The sequence below is a fragment of the Colletes latitarsis genome, chromosome 8 (assembly GCF_051014445.1).
Source record: "Colletes latitarsis isolate SP2378_abdomen chromosome 8, iyColLati1, whole genome shotgun sequence".
Lineage (NCBI taxonomy): Eukaryota > Metazoa > Arthropoda > Insecta > Hymenoptera > Colletidae > Colletes > Colletes latitarsis.
The window spans coordinates 13,376,188-13,397,110 of record NC_135141.1 but is presented as its reverse complement, the minus strand read 5'-3'; the positions used below and the strand labels follow the sequence as shown (position 1 = coordinate 13,397,110).

General features: G+C 32.3%; 1 protein-coding gene across 2 annotated transcripts in view; it reads right to left on the bottom strand.

Moving 5' to 3' along the window:
• Kibra (WW and C2 domain containing protein kibra) overlaps positions 1-20,923 on the bottom strand; it is a 239,783-nt gene that overhangs the window by 138,290 nt on the left and 80,570 nt on the right. For both annotated transcript variants that reach the window (XM_076771501.1, XM_076771500.1), the window contains exons 3-4: positions 18,668-18,777; positions 17,864-17,958 (exon numbers count right to left, since the gene is read on the bottom strand). In XM_076771501.1, coding sequence (XP_076627616.1) covers positions 17,864-17,958; positions 18,668-18,777 — 205 coding nt within the window. The remainder of the gene's footprint in view (positions 1-17,863; positions 17,959-18,667; positions 18,778-20,923) is intronic.

The window sequence follows — 20,923 nt, the reverse complement described above, 5'->3', positions numbered from 1 at the left end:
GTATTTTTATTTAAATCATAATCAAATTCATACTATCTGAAAGCTGAATTAATTTCCCAACTGCATATGTGCCTTTCATAGCTAAGTAGCCTTCTATAATCAGAGTTATTATTGTTTAAACTGAATGTATTGCGGTGTATGGATACTTTTTTCGGTAACTGTAGTTACTCTTCTTAGAATCTTTTAGTTGCGATAAGTGCTGAGATCAAGGAGTGTGATATGTTTTCAATTTCTGTTCAAGTTTCTGGATACAAGTAATAATCCCACAGGGCGCAGTAACTAGTGTCACCCTGTTTCTAATAATTATTAACGACGCATGCAGAGCCACTGTTTCTCCGTTTATCACAAGAGTATTTGCGGATGACATCACTATTCTATGTAAAGGGAAATTTATCAACACCTCACAGCAGACGATACAATTGGCTCTTAATAAATTATGCGACTGGTAAAAAAAGAACGGGCTAAAATTTTCACCCACTAAGACTGAGTGTGTCTTATTTTCTAACCACCGCAAAACCCATTTGCCTGTGCTGAAACTTGGAACGAACTCAATACGATTTGTTACATGTACAAAACTTCTAGGAGTACTTTTTGACTCTAAACTTAACAACCTTGCCGATATCTGCAAACAGAGAATCAAGATAATTAAAGCGTTAGCTCATAATAACTGGGGAGCGGACAAAACTGTCCTTTTGCAAGCTTATCGAGCGATTGTCCGGTCCACAATGGACTATGCATCTGTAATATACGATTCGGCAAAACCAAATGTATTAAGGAAACTTGATGTAATTCACAATGCGGGGCTAAGAATAGCAACAGGATCATTCCACACAAGCCCTATCGGAAGCATAATGATCGAAGCTGGTGAAACATCATTGCGACATAAAAGGAAAGGGTATAGCCGAATAAAGGGGTCAAATGTGCCCTCAAACCGAATTGAACGAACGATGGATCATTCGATAGCTTATCAAAAAAAAACCATGTGTGCAAATTTTCAACTTAAAATCTCGACCGTGGGGGTAGTAATGGGGTGAAAACGAAAATCATGTTTTTGAACAATTTCTCTTAACCTATTGAGTAAAAAAATATAAAAAAATTCAGAGACACTTCGGGTACTGGGACACATTTTTTGGGAGATTTTCAGATTTTTTGATCGAAGAACCAGGTAGTAAAAAATAAAAAACCGCAAAAAATGCCGAAAAATGCCAATTACGTATCGAAGGAGGCCCGGAACTACTTTTATACTTTTATAGTAAACACGTATTGCTATTACTATTATTCTCAATTTTTTTCAGATTTTTCATTTTGGTGCGCCGCAGTGAAAAAAAATAAAAACCGATTTTTTCCTCATTTTCTGCGTATTAGAGTAACTTACACGTTGAATTTTTATGCATTCTTCAATATACGAGTGTTTTGTACACTGTTTAATGTTTCTACACTAAGCAGAATTACATAACAATTGAAAGAAATAAAATAAACTAAAAAATAAATAAGAGTTCGTCGCTTCACTCTCGCCTTTCTTCTGCGGGTGAAGTCACAGTTTCGAAACAGATCTCTTAGAGAATGGTTCAAAACTCTGAGATATACCTTAGCGTATTTAATAAAAGCATTAATAAATCTACCAGTAATTATTGTTGTTTTAATCAATCATACGTCCCACAACCCTATTCCAATATTGCGCGTAACTTTATTGACCATCCTCGACAAGAATTACACTATGTACCAAATTTAATCTGAGTGGAACTAATGAAGTTCTAAATAAATTTGAATCAGAAATATGTAAGAATCAAGAAGAATAACGTGGGCGTTTTCAAAATAGAACTTAATCTTTTATTTCGTCCGTTCCAGGCGATGGTCGCTACAAGAATGCGTTCTTTTTAGTCTGAGGCGAATGCCTTCGCCAGGGTGACCGTTTGTTTCTTTATGACACCCCTGCTCTCAAGGAACTTTTCCTTGAGAGGGGTCACGTGGCCCGTCTTAGCCACTCGCTTAGTTCGATTTCCTAACAAATATTTCTAGTATCTATTGTAGAAAAAGCTTGTTTGTATTGATTTTGTCCTGAAGATCCGTCAAAACTATATTTGGAATATAATGTGAAACTATTGGAATTTAACTTATCTATTTCTTCTGGTTTCTTAGTTTGTAGAATCCTTTCAGCAGTGTTGGATGACTAACTTCCTGATCCTTTAGTTACTGATAATCTCAACCCAGCGACTTTGACGACTGAGTCACTCTTGTTTTCGTTACTCACAGTTTAAACTCCTAGAGATAGCTACGTTAGTCATCCTAGGACTAAGGGTTAAATGTCCAATCCCCACCAAATAGAAACATTATATAAGGACTTTTCAGAGTATGAAGAGAGCTTTTTTTTCTCTGACTGACACTCGTCACGACACTCAGAATTACTGTTCAAGACGAATTGCCGAGTTCCGAAACTATTAAGATTTAAGACTTCGTGTATTAAGTGTTAGTATTTCGTGTATTAAGTTTTAATATTAATAAAATCTTTATTTGCTAAAACATCGGAATCCAACAGCAGTATGATTTAATAGATCTTGAAGAGTACACCCAGCTGATGTTTCCGTAACTTTGCAATTATTTGGTATTGAGTCCTTTTTCGTCTCTGTAATAGTAGAGTAAGGAGGGAACACATGCTTTAGTCCTTTTTTGTTTAATTATTCATACAATTTTTCATATTTTGCTTTAGATAAACTAAATCAAGAAAAATTGACAAAGTTTCTTCAGGAGAAAAGCTATTTAATTTTGTCGGTGAAAATATGGCATTATACAGGGTGTTCGGCAACCCCTGGGAAAAATTTTAATGGGAGATTCTAGAGGCCAAAATAAGACGAAAATCAAGAATACCAATTTGTTGATGGAGGCTTCGTTAAAAAGTTATTAACAATTAAATTCAAAAATTTCAAATCGTTCTGGAAAAATTATTTTCAGTTGCGAGGGTCAATTACAATCGTTTTTGGTCATTACACATACCCCCACAATCCAATGCACTTTTGAGAAAAAAATTCCTTACCGAAAATTTAATTAGGTGCCTTTTTTCCACGAAAAAAAAAATTTCAAATCGTTCTGGAAAAATTATTATTGGTTGCGGGGGTCAATTACAATCAGTTTTGGTGAATAGACATACCCCCGAAATCCTGCCCACTTTCTAGAAAAAAATTCGAGAAGGTGTGAAATTTTTCGGCGACAAAAAAATTTTTCAAATCGTTCTAAAAAAATTATTTCCGATTGCAAGGATCGATTATAATCATTTTTTGTGAATAGATATATCCCGGAAATCCTACCCAGTTTGGAGAAAAAAATTCGAGAAGGTGTGAAATTTTTCAACAAAATTAAAAAATTTTAAATCGTTCTACAAAAATTATTTTTGATTGCAGGGACCAATTATAATAATTTTTGGTCAATAGACATAGCCTCGAAATCCTAACCATTTTCGAGAAAAAAATTCCTTACCGAAAATATAATTTCAGGCCAAAAATGCTTCCCGTAAATTTCATGCGAATCTTTAAAACACCATAACTTCTGAACGGATTGGACGATTTTAATGTTCAAACAGCCAAACGCCGCGTATTTTAGTGTAGAATATGCAACAATTATAAAAATATTGGAAAGGTTGTTCCTTGGCCCCGTAATGTTAGAAAAAACCCATAAAAATGGTCCAATTTTCAAACAGCCATAACTCCTATAATAGTGAATATATTTCAATGAAACTTTTTTCTGAAGTAGAGCCCATAGGTACCTACAAAAAAGTATTAGGCAACTTTTCTGTAAGGCGTCAAACAAAATTATTAAAAATGAAAAAGGAATCAATTACACAGTGCACGTCCTATCAAATTATTATACGAATATTTCTACATGTGTACAAGTTGATGTAACATACAATGGCAATTACGAAGGAAGGCACATAAATAAGAACAGTAAAATTTTGATATTTTTGATAACCATTAAAATTTTGATAACCATTCTTCAACTACTTTGATAACCATTAAAATTTTGATATTCTTGTAACTACTTATAATTCCTAGGGATGAGACTTTTTAATCTATAAAATCGCAAATTCATTTGCGATCTTTTGTCAATTCAATCCCCTTTGAATTTATCTAAAAAGGAACCTTCGCGAACGGTCCGGCTTCGATTTTGATGAAACTTTGTAGACTCATAAAGCAGCCAAAAATAGTCGACAGGTATTTTTTTTAGCTGGGGTAACTCGAGTTTAAGGGGTGAAACCACCCCTTGAAAGTTTGCCTCGAAACGGCTATCTCGAAAAGGGAAAGACATACGAAAAAATTGTTAATGGGCGAGGTTAATGGTTTCTTACGTACAATAACATGGTGTTACAAAATTTAACAAAACACAATTTGTTTATAACAAAAACAAATTTATTAACTTAATTTTTCATTTTATTGAAATTTTCATAATGACAAAAAATGACGAGCATTTTATTCCAAATCCATTGGTATGTAATATTTTTAAATTGCCTCCTACAGTTTTGCAGATTTTTATGATTTACATCTTGCGCGCACATCCACTATGGTAGCAGCCGTTCTAAATTTGATTTTAATGAAGCACTCTAGGCTTGCACTAAATTATACAGTGACAAATAACAAGTAACAATAACAGTAACAAATCTCTTAACAGCAATGAAAAGATTAATTGCTTTTATTACCCACCTATGATATCATGGCAAAGGTGGAGCGATTTATAAATTATAAATACATAAAGTGTGTATAGCAATTACTCTATGTAGTTTCGATAATAGTGGTACTCGTCGAAAAAACGTTTGAAACATAAATATTTCTTACACCACGCACATTTAATTATTGCCACGTCACCACAAATATGGCATCTTAGTTCATTTTTAACAGAATAGTAGTACTCAATAGGATTCTGGAATGCATTTGGTTTTTCATCTATACAGGGTATTCGGCCACCCTACGAAAAATTTTAATGGGAGATTCTAGAGGCCAAAATAAGACGGAAATCAAGAATAGTAATTTGTTGATGGAGGCTTCGTTAAAAAGTTAACAAAATTAAATTAAAAAATTTCAAATCATTCTGAGAAAATTATTTTCGGTTGCGGAGCTTAATTACAATCATTTTTGGTGGATACACATACCCCTGAAATCCTACCCACTTTCGAGAAAAAAATTCGAGTAAGTACTGAAATTTTTATACGAAATTAAAAAATTTCAAATCATAAAAAAATTATATTTAGTTACAGGGGTCAATTATAATCATTTTTGGTTATTAGACATATCCTCGAAATCCTACGCATTTTCGAGAAAAAAATTCTTTAATTAAAAAATTTCAAACTGGTTTGAAAAAATTATTTTTGGTTGTGGGGGTCAATTATAATCATATTTCGTAAATAGACATACCCTCATATTCCTACCCACATTGGAGAAAAAAATTCTTTACCGAAAATCTAATGTGAGGCCATATATGCTTTCCTGAAATTTCATACGAATCTTTAAAATGTCATAACTTCTGAACGGATTGGACAATTTTAATGTTTAAAAAAGCAAACTACGCGTATTTTGGTGGAGAATATGTTCAAATTGCAAAAATATTCGAAAAGTTGATCCTTGACCCTGCAAAATGAGAAAAACCCCATAAAAATGGTCCAATTTTCAGACAGCCATAACTCCTACAATTGTGAATATATTTCATTGAAATTTTTTCCCGAAGCAGAGCCCATGGGCATCTACAAAAAGGTATTACACAATTTTTCTGTAGAGTATCAAACAAAATTATTAAAAATCAAAAACGGATTTCCAAGAAAAATCGACAGGGGGTAGCTGCTGAAATTTTTCGGCGAAATTGAAAAGTTTCAAATCATTCATGAAAAATTATTTTCGGTTGCGAGGGCCAACTACAATCTTTTTTGGTGAATAGACATACCCTCAAATTCCTACCCACTTTGGAGAAAAAAATTCGAGAATGTTTAATATTTTTCGACAAAATTAAAAAATTTCAAACTGGTTTGAAAAAATTATTTTTGGTTGCGAGGGTCAATTACGATAATTTTTGGTGAATAGACCTACTCGCGAAATCCTACCCACTTTCTAAAAAAAAATTCAGTACGGGCGAAGCTTTAAACATTAATAACTTTTTAACGAAGCCTCCATCAACAAATTAGTATTCTTGATTTCCGTCTTATTTGGGCCTCTAGAATCGCTCATGTAAATTTTTCCCAGGGGTGGCCGAACACCCTGTATATATGGTCAAATTTTATTCTGAAACAATAAATAAAAATATTAGATTTGCTCATAAAGCTTCCCCTATGGCTTTACTCAGTTGAATATTGATATAAACAATTCGTTAATAGATTTTAATTTATAAATGAATTTACAAACAAAACGTCCTCAGAAATTAGTTTACGAATCTATTGAAAATTTCTATTCGTTGTTCGTGAATAAAATTTGTCCAATTTTTGTTTATCGTATTATAGTACATTGTACGTTTTTATTTGTAGAAACATGCAAAACAAAATATTGTCGAACTTCGTTAATACGTGCATTTGATCTTTGGTTAAGAGGACAGTAATTGGGTCTTTCATCCTAACAGCATCGGTTGATAATAATTCGATCAAACACATTTTAGGGATGGTAATAATAAATTCCAAAACATTCTTCTTAAATTATTGAATGTAGAAATGTAACTAGAAATCTTTGAAAGTTGCAGTATTTTTTTCTTAAATTGCAAATATTTAGTAATAACAAACGAAAGAAGAAACGTATGTTTTTTATAAATAAATTTTAAAAAAATGAATGCAAATTGTTAGAATTGATCGTTCGGGTGACAGTAATCGAGTCTTTTACCTTATCTATATCTAAATAATGGATGAACTAAAAGTACAAAACAAATTATAAATAAATATTTTTGTATTACTTCGAATTCAGTTTATTAATGATACATTTATAATATTATTATAATATTTCAGGTGTATGTGTATCCACCAAAAATAATTGTAATTGAGCCCCGCATGCAAAAGTAATTTTTTTAGAATGATTTGAAATTTTTTAATTTAATTTTGTTAACTTTTTAACGGAGCCTCCATCAACAAATTAGCATTCTTGATTACCGTCTTATTTGGCCTCTAGAATCTCCCATTAAAATTTTTCCCAGGGGTGGCCGAATACCCTGTATAGATGAAAAACCAAATACATTCCAGAATCCTGTTGAGTACTGCTATTCTGTTAAAAATGAACCAAGATGCCATATTTGTGGTGACGTGGCAATAATTAAATGCGCATGGTGTAAGAAATATTTATGTTTCAAACATTTTTTCGACGAGTATCACTATTATCGAAACTACATAGAGTAATTGCTGTACACACTGTATGTATTTATAATTTATAAATCGCTCCACCTTTGCCACGATATCATAGTTGGGTAATAAAAACAATTAATCTTTTCATTGCTGTTAAGAAACTTGTTACTGTTATTGTTACTTGTTACTTGTTACTGTAGAATTTAGTTCAAGCCTACGGTGCTTCATTAAAATCAAAGTTAGAACGGCTGCTATCATAGTGGATGTGCGCGCAAGATGTAAATCATAAAAATCTGCAAAACTGTAGGAGGCAATTTAAAAATATTACATACCAATGGATTTGGAATAAAATGCTCGTCATTTTTTGTCATTATGAAAATTTCAATAAAATGAAATATTAAGTTAATAAATTTGTTTTTGTTATAAACAAATTGTATTTTGTTAAATTTTTTAACACCATGTTATTGTACATAAGAAACCATTAACCTCGCCCATTAACAATTTTTTCGTATGTCTTTCCGTTTTCGAGATAGCCGTCTCGAGGCAAAACTTCAAAAGGTGGTTTCACCCCTTAAACTCGAGTTACCGCAGCTAAAAAAAAATACGTGTCGACTATTTTTGGCTGCTTTATGAGTGTACAAAGTTTCATCAAAATCGAAGCCGGACCGTTCGCGAACATTCCTTGTAATTTCACCCACCACTGATAATTACGTGGATCTTCTTCCAATACATGAAAAAACTGATCTAAATGGCACAAAGCTAGTAAAAATGACTCCAATCCTGATTTTTAAATTCTCGAAACTCAAATCCGAAACTTCGCGAGACCTTAAAACTTCGTATTTTTATTTTTGTGCTTTCCTTATTAAGAAGTATCTATTATATTTCATAAGAAATTAAATATGTAATATTAATTTGTAAATTAACTTTTGTTCGTGGCCTCGCTCGCATGGATATCGGTCTAATTAATCTGTTAATGTATTTTCAAAACGTAAACAGAAATTAACTCACGCATGGATTTAACATTTTAAGAAATCATATAAAATCTTGTAAATCATGTAATATTGATGAAATTTGAAAGATCGATTAAGAATTATAAGAAACTATACGCATAACTACTATATAGATTTATCTCTCTAGATAATTTACTATCTAGATCCGAAAATTATTAAAACTCCTCCAAAGTGCATAGAAAACGTTGTTTAGTTCGCGTGACGACTTTCCGTCGCTTTTGCAGTTGTCATCAAGGAATTTCCAGATAATCTCAAAACTAGAATCGAGTAACGTGCCATCTCGAAAATTGACGATGATATCACGCTAGTAGTATTTCGACCGAAATAAATATAGTAGGACCGCCGGATCCGTGGGTTCAGTATCCGCGATTTACTGTAGTCGAATTAAAAAAAAAATATCATTTTTATTATTCTGTCGTCTCTTGAAACTATACATAACGCTATACAGTACAGGTACTGTTTTTTTTTCACTGCTATCGTCTCTTGTGAATTAAGGGAGTATTGCGGTCTAGGCTGTCATTTCTTCGGCCTTTTTTTGTGATTTTTTTTTTAACGACAGGTAGATTGTTTTGTAGTGACATTTTGTAGATATATTTATTCGTCTTATAGGTATGTACAGTATTTTTTTCATCAAAAAATATTAAAAATTGCGAGAGTTATAGCTCCTTGTTTAAAAAAACGCAATTAAACTGGCTTACATGATATTTCAAGATCTAGCAGATCGATCGACTTCAAATTTCGAGAGAATATTCAGCAGACACGCCTTTATAGCAGGAAATAGAGATTTAAAAAAATATTGAGTTTTACTATTTTTTTTTGATACGCTAAAGACAATAGAACGATTAACAAATAGAAATTCGAAACTTGAAGCGTCGCCATTTCTTTATTTATCAGGATTTTGACTTATGTTTCATCTTTTTTATCTTATGGCTTATGACTTAGGACTTTAAAAATCCGATGAAAAAATGAGTTATTTAACAAAGATAAAAATGCTTCACTTTACTCCTTGCTAATTTAAGGGAGTATTGCTGTCTAGGCTGTCATTTCTTCGGCCTTTTTTTGTGATTTTTTTTTTAACGACAGGTAGGTTATTTTGTACTGACATTTTGCAGATATATTTATTCGTCTTATAGGTATGTACAGTAATTTTTTCATCAAAAAATATTAAAAATTGCGAGAGTTATAGCTTCTTGTTTAAAAAAACGCAATTAAACTGGCTTACATGATATTTCAAGATCTAGCAGACCGATCGACTTCAAATTTCGAGAGAATATTCAGCAGACACGCCTTTATAGCTGGAACTAGAGATTTTAAAAAAATATTGAGTTTTACTATTTTTTTCGATACGCTAAAGACAAAAGAACGATTAACAAATAGAAATTCGAAACTTGAAGCGTCGCCATTTCTTTATTTATCAGGATTTTGACTTCTCCCTGGTTCCTGCTGTAACTACAACCTTCCTTATGAAGATACTTGAACCCCCTCTGTTTCAAATTATCTGGAATCCTGGAAGCCATTAGAGCACCTTTTCCAAAAGAGCCGTTAAATAAGAAGTTATAATTCCCACGATTTTTAATATTTTTCCATGAAAAAAATATTGTACATGCTTAGAAGATGAATAAATATATCTACAAAGTCTCAGTACAAAACAGCCTATCTATCATTAAAAAAAAATCACAAAAACGGCTGTGAAATTGGCAGTCTAGACAGCAATACCTCCTTAAGTTAAAACGAGAAAACGTAACTATTATAATCAAAATAAAGAATTGTTTTCTCGGCTAAAACGTATTTAGTTACGCGAGACATTATTGTATCAACGTACGTTCCATGTCGAAAATATAAATATCTTCTTGTCGATTGCAATTCCAATAAATAAATATGAATAACTTATCGATAAGAATGGCAAGAAAAGAATATCTGTATATTACTTGTATAATACAAGTTTTGCAACCGAAATTAACCATTTTGCAGATCATATTCATTTTTTTGCAAATCAAATTTACTCTTTCACAGATCAAATTCACCCTTTTACAAGTTTTTCTACAAATTCGTTCACTCAAGTTATCGTAATAAAAATGAAATCGGATTTACAGTTATTGTTCCGAAATAAAAATTTTATTGCACGAATGTAATAATACTTAAATAAAAGATAACACACAGGGTGTTCGGCCACCCCTGGGAAAAATTTTAATGGCAGATTCTAGAGGCCAAAATAAGACGAAAATCAAGGATACTAATTTGTTGATGGTGGCTTCGTTAAGAAGTTATTAACGTTTAAAGTTCCGCCAATACTGAATTTTTTTCTCGAAAGTGGGTAAGATTTCGGGAGTATGTCTATTCACCGAAAATGATTATAATTGACCCCCGCAACCGAAAATAATTTTTTCAGAACGATTTGAAACTTTTTAGTTTTCAGGATAACAGACAGTCCTGGTCAGACATTATATTTGCAGTAATGAATTTTTTTCTCGAAAATAGTTTGAATTTCGGGGGTATGTCTGTTTAGCAAAAACGATTGCAATTGACCCACGCAACTGAAAATAATTTTTTCAGAATTATTTGAAATTTTTTTTTTCGTCGAAAAATTTAGACACCTACCCCTGTCGATTTTTCTTAAGAATTCGTTTTCCATTTCTAATAAATTTGTTTGATGAGCTACGGGAATATTGTTTAATACTTTTTTGTGGGTGCCTATGGGCTCTACTTCAGAAAAAAGTTTCATTGAAATATATTCACTATTATAGGAGTTATGGCTGTTTGAAAATTGGACCATTTTTATGGGGTTTTTCTAACATTACGGGGCCACGGAACAACCTTTCCAATATTTTTATAACTGTTACATATTCTACACTAAAATATGCGGCGTTTGGCTTTTTGAACGTTAAAATCGTGCAATCCGTCCAGAAGTTATGGTGTTTTAAAGATTCGCATGAAATTTATGGGAAGCATTTTTGGCCTGAAATTATATCTTCGGTAAGGAATTTTTTTCTCGAAAATGGTTAGGATTTCGAGGGTATGTCTATTGACCAAAAATTATTATAATTGGTCCCTGCAATCAAAAATAATTTTTTTAGAACGATTTAAAATTTTTTATTTTTGTTGAAAATTTTTACACCTTCTCGAATTTTTTTCTCCAAACTGGGTAGGATTTCCGGGATATATCTATTCATAAAAAATGATTATAATCGATCCTTGCAATCGGAAATAATTTTTTTAGAACGATTTGAAAAATTTTTTTGTCGCCGAGAAATTTCACCACCTATCCGAATTTTTTTCTCGAAGGAGGGTAGGATTTCGGGGATATGTGTATTCATGAAAAATGATTGTAATTGACCCCCGCAACCTAAAATAATTTTTCGAAAACGATTTGAAATTTTTTAATTTAATTGTTAATAACTTTTTAACGAAGCCTCCATCAACAAATTGGTATTCTTGATTTTCGTCTTATTTTAGGCTCTGGAATCCCCCATTAAAATTTTTCCCAGGGGTGGCCGAACACCCTGTATGTGTATATGTATCGATGTCCGTCGATGTGCTGCTGCCTGCAAAACAGTAGAAAAACGGCGATCGCATACCAACGCGTAAGAGGTAACACGTATGGACACGAACAGACAGAATTCAATGTATTAGTTCCGACAGTTCTTCGAAAATATCTCGAAAACTAAGGCTGAGCGGCGGTTATATGTATAGGAGAAAGTTGTTCAAAATACTGAGTTCTACAACATATTTAAAGGGTCTAGCCGAATAAGCATGGTAAAAGTGCCCCCAAACCAAATTGAACGGGGTTAATACCACTCGATAGGTGGTTCGAAGAAACCCCCTTTCCCAAAGTTTCAATCCGATATCTCTACTACAGGGGTAATTACGGGGTGAAAATCATTTTTTGGTTTATCCTCAATATCTCCCGTTCTACTCAATTAAAGATTATGAAAAAAATCATGGTTATTCTATCGATTGATGTACATGTTTGAGAATTTTTTCAGAATTTTTGGATGCAAATTCGATTTTTAAAAAATTCGAAAATATTTTAACCGTCGACTTTTTGTCGAAGTTATCAAGTGACCACATTTGTTTTTATACAGTATAAAGCTCTCAAAAGAATTAGTAATCCCTAATTTTTTCAGATTTTTCGAAGGGGTGGAACGTAGTCAAAAAAATAAAAAATGATTAAAAAATAGTGAAATAGCTTTATATTATCTTAGTTACTTACGTGACCATGCTCATATTTTTACAGCTATAGCATAATACTACGACTATTAATGCACAATTTTTTCAGATTTTTTGGAAAAGTGCATTATTGTTAAATAAATATGAATTCATATTTCGTACTTTTTCATACCAAAAAAGGCCGCACATGCTTTTAAAATAGATATAATTAAAATATATTTGTTTACATATTTTGTTAACTGGTCGCTAGATGTAGTTTCAAATATGTACGTGTGATACTGGACTCGTGTTGATTAGAACCACTACGGCGCCGCGCGATGCGCTGATCATTTCGATAAACCATGCGCGACATTGCCAACATTCTGTCTGAATCTGAATAATATTATGTACTGATAAACATGAAGATGAGGATGAGACTAACGCAAACAATATTATAAATATAATATTTTATTATATTAAAAAGCACATAGACGCACACAGCGTGGTTACAACACATAGCTATATATATGTTAGAAGTTTTGCTTTTGACGGTTATGGGGTAAGTTCTGTGTCCTTCCTCACAGTGCTGCATTCAAGAAAATAACAGTAACCGATTTACTCGACTTCCCAGAAATGACCGAACAAGATCTAAAAATATTTTTTACGGGATCGTATCAATTTTGTTAACAAAGTATGTAAACAAATATATTTTAATTATATCTATTTTAAAGGCATGTGCGGCCTTTTTTGGTATGAAAACGTACGAAATATGAATTCATATTTATCTAACAATAATGCACTTTTCCAAAAAATCTGAAAAAATTATGCATTAATAGTCATAGTGTTACGCTATAGCTGTAAAAATATGAGCATGGTCACGTAAGTAATTAAGACAATATAAAGCTTTTTCACTATTTTTTAATCATTTTTTATTTTTTTGACTATATTCCACCCCTTCGAAAAATCTGAAAAAATTAGGGATTACTAATTCTTTTGAGAGCTTTATACTGTATAAAAACAAATGTGGTCACTTGATAACTTCGACAAAAAATCGATGGTTAAAATATTTTTGAATTTTTTAAAAATCGAATTTGCATCCAAAAATTCTGAAAAAATTCTCAAACATGTACATCAATCGATAGAATAACCATGATTTTTTTCATAATCTTTAATTGAGTAGAACGGGAGATATTAAGGATGAACCAAAAAATGATTTTCACCCCGTAATTACCCCTGTAGTAGAGATATCGGATTGAAACTTTGGGAAAAGGGGTTTCTTCGAACCACTTATCGAGTGGTATTAACCCCGTTCAATTTGGTTTGGGGGCACTTTTACCATGCTTATTCGGCTAGACCCTTTCATCAAAATCGGTAAGGAGGAACCTAATCTCAATAATTACCGAAAAATTTACTTGTTCGCCGGTGCTTGTTCATCCATGACAAAAAAATGAAATATTTCTATCGCTTATTTTGTCGTTACGTTAGATATAAATAGTCAGATTATATCAAATATTGTTGGAGGACAACGAATCTAAATGAATGAATGTTTTGTGTGTGTGTGATGAAGGAACGCGGAGTGACGACAAAATTTATCGATCTGTGATATTGCGTTTTTGTTTCTTATTACATATTTTGTTCATTCATTTCCAGTTCGTTTCATTTGTAACATACAGAAATTACGTGTTTATTAAACTTTATATATTACTGCTTATGTTATAAACCACTGTTGTTATATTATTAGTAAATAAAGTTCAATAAATATTGAATTTCATTTCTGCGGTCGAATTGTTGTATCGGATAAAAACTAGTATGTTTTCATATCTTTCGTTCATAATCTTGCGGCCAAAGTGGCAGCACCTATAAGATTGAAGATCGTTCGGGGATTCCCGTGTCTTTTGTTCGAGTCGAGTCGCGTCGTGTGTTCGAGCCACATGGTCGGTATTACTGTATTTTATGTTTAACTATGTAATATCTGGTGAATAATTAAAGTGATTGTGTTTAACATTTAAATATTGTCTATATATAGTTATTTAATCAGTTCCTATGCAAGGGAACCTGATATTATTCAATAGGTCATGGTCCCAGGCGTGGTTATAACCTCAAACTGATCGAAGCACGTGTTCACGCAGACTATCTATTGCATTTTTCATTTTTTCCATTAAGACAAATAACGATGTCTTCAATGATGAAATGTTCTTGTATGGAACTATTAACGAAACATTCCTAGCAAACGGCCTGTTCACCGATCGGGATAAGTTATACGTCATTCGATTCGTCTAATTCAGTACATTATTGATATGCATTTCATTATCTGCGGAAATTCGTTATTTTTTTATAAACTTGTCGTAAAGTTACAGTAAAAAGTAAGGTTAAGTACATTTTTTGACAGGTTCACAGGTAGAAACAAGTGACTATCGTTGCTATGTTCATGTTACAAATTATAAATAATTGATCTAATTTGATAATGCTACATTGTCAAATGGGAATTTGTAGAACGTGTATGCATAAAAATCATTTTTTTACGCATAGACTTTTCATGAGTCGATCAGGTAGACAGTATGTGCAGCAACAATTACTTCCCCACCCACCCATATAACCCAGACCTACTCAGACAGTACTTATAGCAACAGTAAAAAATGTTGCCACCACCCTCTGACACTGATTACGGGTAGACAATATAGTAAATTACAATTGTATGTAGTGCGTTGATTTAACTTTTTTTTATTATTAAATTTCATTATCGTCTAGATCTGGTATATTTTCATTTTCTACAGAGTCAAAAGAAATTTCAGAAATTTCTTTTAATATTTGATTAAATAAATCATCCTTTCCCTGCTTGTAAGATTTGTAAAATACATAATGGCTTAGATATCCGATGAAATTATCTTTTTTGCTGAAAATAGAAAATATTTATGGTATTATATGTTACAAAAAATATTAAAAAACGTGTGAAATTGCAAATAGTAACCGACAATATTCAGGCAAAAAATGTTTACTATGCCTCCATGTAGTTTCAATTGTGTTTGTACGAGCACCTGTTTTTGGGTCTTTAAAATGTAAACTATGGTTTACGATGAGGTGTTTATACCCTTCTTTTTCTTTTAAAGATCCCATTACTGATGCTTAAACGAATTAAATTGAAACCACTTGGAGGCATTCCGTACATTTTTTAATCTTTTTTATAACATATAATACTATCAATATTTTATATTTTCAAGAAGAGTAACTTTATTGGATACCTGAGCCATTATGTATTTAGTAAATGTACCTAATAGTAAAATGGTGATTTATTTAATGAAATATTAGCAGAAATGGCAGAAATTTCATTCAATAAATATTTAACAAATTAGCATTTGACTACCTGACATTTTGAACACAGTAACGATAGTCACTTGTTTCCACCTGTAAACCTGTCAAAATATACTTAACCTTACTTTTTACTGTAACTTTACAAGTTTATAGAAAAATAACGAATTTCCGCAAATAATGAAATGCATATCAATAATGTACTGAATTAGACGAATCGAATGACGTATAACTCGCCCCGATTGGTGAACGGGCCGTTTGCTAGGAATATACCCTATTAACAAAGGAGAATTATGACTCCTGGAGAGTTCATGCAGCAGCTGTATTAATTAAGGATGAGTTGTGGGAATACATTAGTGAAGAGATACGACTGCTGGGTGTAAATGAAGTAGATGCAAGGCAAAAGTGGATAAAAAATGACCATAAGGCTCACGTCAAATTGATCTTATTAATTCATCCGAAGGAGGTGCAACAGATTCGAGACACTTGAGACAATGTACGCATCTAAAGGACCAGTGAGAAAGGCCATATTTCTCAAGCAGTTGGCATTGTCTAGAATGTCAGAAGATGAACATTTGAATAAGTTTTTTGATGCAATTGACAAATTGGCTGTCTTGGATATAACAATATATGCGGATATGGCTGTTATTCTTCTATTATACGTATAGTTTACCAAGCAGCTATGAAAATTTTTGCACTACAATTGAGTCTCGCGATGAGTCACCTAGTTCAGATACACTGAAAGTAAAAATTATTGAAGAAAGTGAAGCTAGGTCCAAGTCAAGTGCCGTTGACTCTCCTGGAGAATTTGCAGCGGACAATGGATGGAAGCAAAAATATAATTCATGCAACCAAAATAATAATTGGAGAAATAGGAATCAATTCGAGAAGGATGTAAGGATGGAACGACAGGGAAGTATCAAAGTAAAATGTTATAAGCGTGGAAAAGTGGGACATAAATCACCACAATGCAGATCAAAACAAGCATCCAGAAATTTGCATTCATCGCACAATGTTGACGACTATATGTTTTGTGCAATATATTTAGCTGTTGATTTTTCAGGCTATTCCTCAAACAAACATGTGTCTAGGGATCGCAACTGGATTGCAGCAGTATGTTTATTATACTGTAATAAATACAAGATTGTATTTAACCCAAACTTAAATTAAATGTGGATCGAACTAGGATGTGTAGCAATTTTAAAATAGTTTGTTTGTTTTCTTATGATAAACCAGTTCTTATTAATTCATCTGGAGTTGCAACAGATTTGAGACACTTGAGACAGTGTACGCATCTAAAGGACCAGTGAGAAAGGCCATATTTCTCAAGTAGTTGGCATTGTCTAGAAGATGAAGATATTCGAGAACATTTGAATAAGTTTTTTGATGCAATTGACAAATTAACTGTCTTGGATATAACAATACATGCAGATATGGCTGCTATTCTTCTATTATACATACAGTTTACCAAGCAGCTATGAAAATTTTTGCACTGCAATTGAGTCTCGCGATGAGTTACCTAGTTCAGATATACTGAAAGTAAAAAGTATTGTAGAAAGTGAAGCTAGGTCCAAGTCATATGCCGTTGACTCTCCTGGAGAATTTGCAGCGGACAATGGATACAAGCAAAAATATAATCCATGCAACCAAAATAATAATTGGAGAAATAGGAATCAATTCGAGAAGGATGTAAGGATGGAACGACAGGGAAGTATCAAAGTAAAATGTTACAAGCGTGGAAAAGTGGGACATAAATCACTACAATGCAGATCAAAACAAGCATCCAGAAATTTGCATTCATCGCACAATGTTGATGACTATATGTTTTGTGCAATATATTCAGCTGTTGATTTTGCAGGTTATTCCTCAAACAAACATGTGTCTAGGGATCGCAACTGAATTGCAACAGTATGTTTATTATACTGTAATAAATACAAGATTGTATTTAACCCAAACTTAAATTAAATGTGGATCGAACTAGGATGTGTAGCAATTTTAAAATAGTTTGTTTTCTTATGATAAACCAGCTCTTCTTAAAAACATAGTAAGATGTATGTACTAAAGTGTTACACAATCAATGAAAGTAATTGAAAGGTCTTCGAAATCTTACCTCGAGTACGTCTTGTGCAGTCTGAAGGTATTCTCGAAGCATGGCCTCTTGAATGGCGCGCCATTCTTGTCTTGGATCTTCGAGTTGTGTCGTCTCTAAAACAAACAATCGTAAAAAAATAACATACAGCGAATCGGGCAATTATTGGCACATGCAATCATTTTTTAAATCAAAATGTAAATAGATGGTTTGAAACCTCGATTGTTAAAATCATAAAATAGATGTATGAAATTACGAAAAATCGAACCGTAATCAGTCATCGCGTAATTCTGCATCGCAAAATTATCGGTAGACACAATTAATTTAAAAAAAAGCTAGTCTTGAATATTTTAATATTAAACGAATTTCACACTATTATTTTATAGCTTTACTATCCAAGAATCGAAACTATATATTTTTCATAAACAAATATTATAGCCCTCTAATTGTTTTCTTATTTTGCTTAATACTATGAAATTTGTGTGCATGCCAATAATTTACGACTCGCTGTATGTATCACTTTTCATCTATTTATAATTCTATTTAGGCACGATTTATTTCGTATTATTAATTGGTATTGTGATAATTATTGATAGATCAAAGATTACTTATAAAGATACTTTTGCATAACGCTTTGACGATGTATTTCGCGATTATTTGTTGCAAGTTTGGCACATATATTTTTCTTATTCGGAAAATATTTGACATTCTATTTCTTTAGCGATACAAAGCATTTAGTTTCTAAATACCTAAGAATATATATATTTATATGTATATAACGTGTTATCGTTCATGATCGCATGTAAAAAGGAAAATAATACGCACGATTGACGTGATTAATGTAGTATGCACCCACATGCTTGTCATAAGCTTCCTCCCATCCAAGTGGAAGCTCGTTTCCGATACAGTCTGCGAACGTTTGAGGTTTTGTAAACCTGCAATTAGGAAAAAAATACTCTGAGGAACCTGCCTGGCAACAAATTTATTCAGATTTTTTTGGGGGAAACACAAAATATTTGTCGTGGCTCGAAAAGAAAAAAAATTCATAAGATAAAAACATAAAACATTGTGAAACATGACTTTGATCAAAATAATTCTCTCTTTTAATCATACGATAGGTTTTTTGCTTTAATAAACCAACAAATGCATCAGTATTTTGTAGAGTATTCTTTATTATCCATAATCGTCTAGATATCAAGTGATCGAAGCAATAATTATTCGCAGAAGAGGGTAAAATTAGCGAAGATCGATCGGTTAAACCAGACAATACAGAAACGAAATGCAGCATTAAGATCACCGACAGTAAAAAAAGAAATAGATGTCTTGCAAATACATATTTTTTTAAAAGTAAGAAATTTAATTGTATCCAAGAAGTACTAATGTAGGATTTTATAGAGGATTGGAGGAAAATGGAAATATATATATTAAATACACCGCTCGCTATCACGTCGCAAACATTAATAATAACAAAATTGCAATCGCCCCTTCGTTTTAAAACCCCGCAACTCATGCCTAGCTCGCAACCCCCCACTCTCATACGCGATTCAAACTAAACTGAACCAATCATTATTTACTATGTAATCACTCCTACACTAATATACTTTTTATATTACGTTCACAATATATTATTTCATAAAGTAAACGTACATATTTCAAAAGTATTTTATTCCTCGTTATTTCATTACATAGCTGGAACTTTGGTTTTTCTAGAATCACTATCTGAAAAATCGATTATCAGACTGAATTTGTCTTTATTAATTCAGATAATCAACGTTTTACTGTATACTGTATACATGCAATTTTAATGGGAGATTCTAGAGGCCAAAATAAGACGAAAATCGAGAATACCAATTTGTTGATGGAGGCTTCGTTAAAAAGTATTTAACGTTTCAAGTTCTGCCCGTACTGAATTTTTTTCTAGAAACTGGGTAGGATTTCAGGGATAGGTTTATTCATCTAAAATTATTGTAATTGACCCTTGCAACCGAAAATAATTTTTTCAGAATGATTTGAAACTTTTCAATTTCGCCGAAAAATTTCAGCACCTACCCCACCTACCCCATTGTCGATTTTTCATAAAAATTTGTTTTCAATTTTTAGTAATTTTATTTGACATCTTATAGAAAAGTTGTTTAATACTTTTTTGTAGGTACCTATGGGCTCTACTTCACAAAAAAGTTTCATTGAAATATATTCACTATTATAGGAGTTATGGCTGTTTGAAAATTGGACCATTTTTATGGGGGTTTCCCCCGTTTACGGTGTCAAGGATCAACTTTTCTTATATTTTTGCAATTTCTACATATTGTTCAGTAAAATATGCGTTGATTGCGTTTTTAAATATTAAAATCGTTCAATCCGTTCAAAAGTTATGACGTTTTCAAATTTTGGAGTGACATTTCTGGCCTGAAAGTATATTTGCAGTAAGGAAGTTTTTTCTCGAAATTGGGTAGGATTTCGGGGGTATGTGTATTCACCAAAAATGATTATAATCGACCCTTGCAATCGAAAATAATTTTTCCAGTACGATTTGAAATTTTGGAATTTAATTGTTATATAACTTTTTAAGGAAGCCACCATTAACAAATTGGTATTCTTGATTTTTGTCTTATTTTGGCCTCTAGAATCACCCTTTAAAATTTTTCCCAGGGGTGGCCGAACATCCTGTATATTTACTCTTATAGGAGTTATGGCCGTTTGAAAATTGTACTATTTTTATGAGATTTTTCTCACTTTACGGTGTTAAGGAACAACTTTTTGAATATTGCTAAAATTTCTACATATTCTCCACCAAAATACGCATTGTTTGCATTTCGAAAAATCAAAATCCTCCGATCTGTTCAGGAATTATGACATTTTAAAGATTCACATGAAATTTCAGGGGAACATTTCTGGGCCTGAAATTGTATTTTCGGTAATGAATTTTTTTCTCGAAAATGGTTAGTATTTTGAGGGTGCGTTTATTGACCAAAAATGCTTGCAATTGACCCCCGCAACCGAAAATAATTTTTCCAAAACGATTTGAAATTTTTTTTTTTTCGTCAAATTTTGTGCATCTAATAAGATTTTCGGTAGGGAATT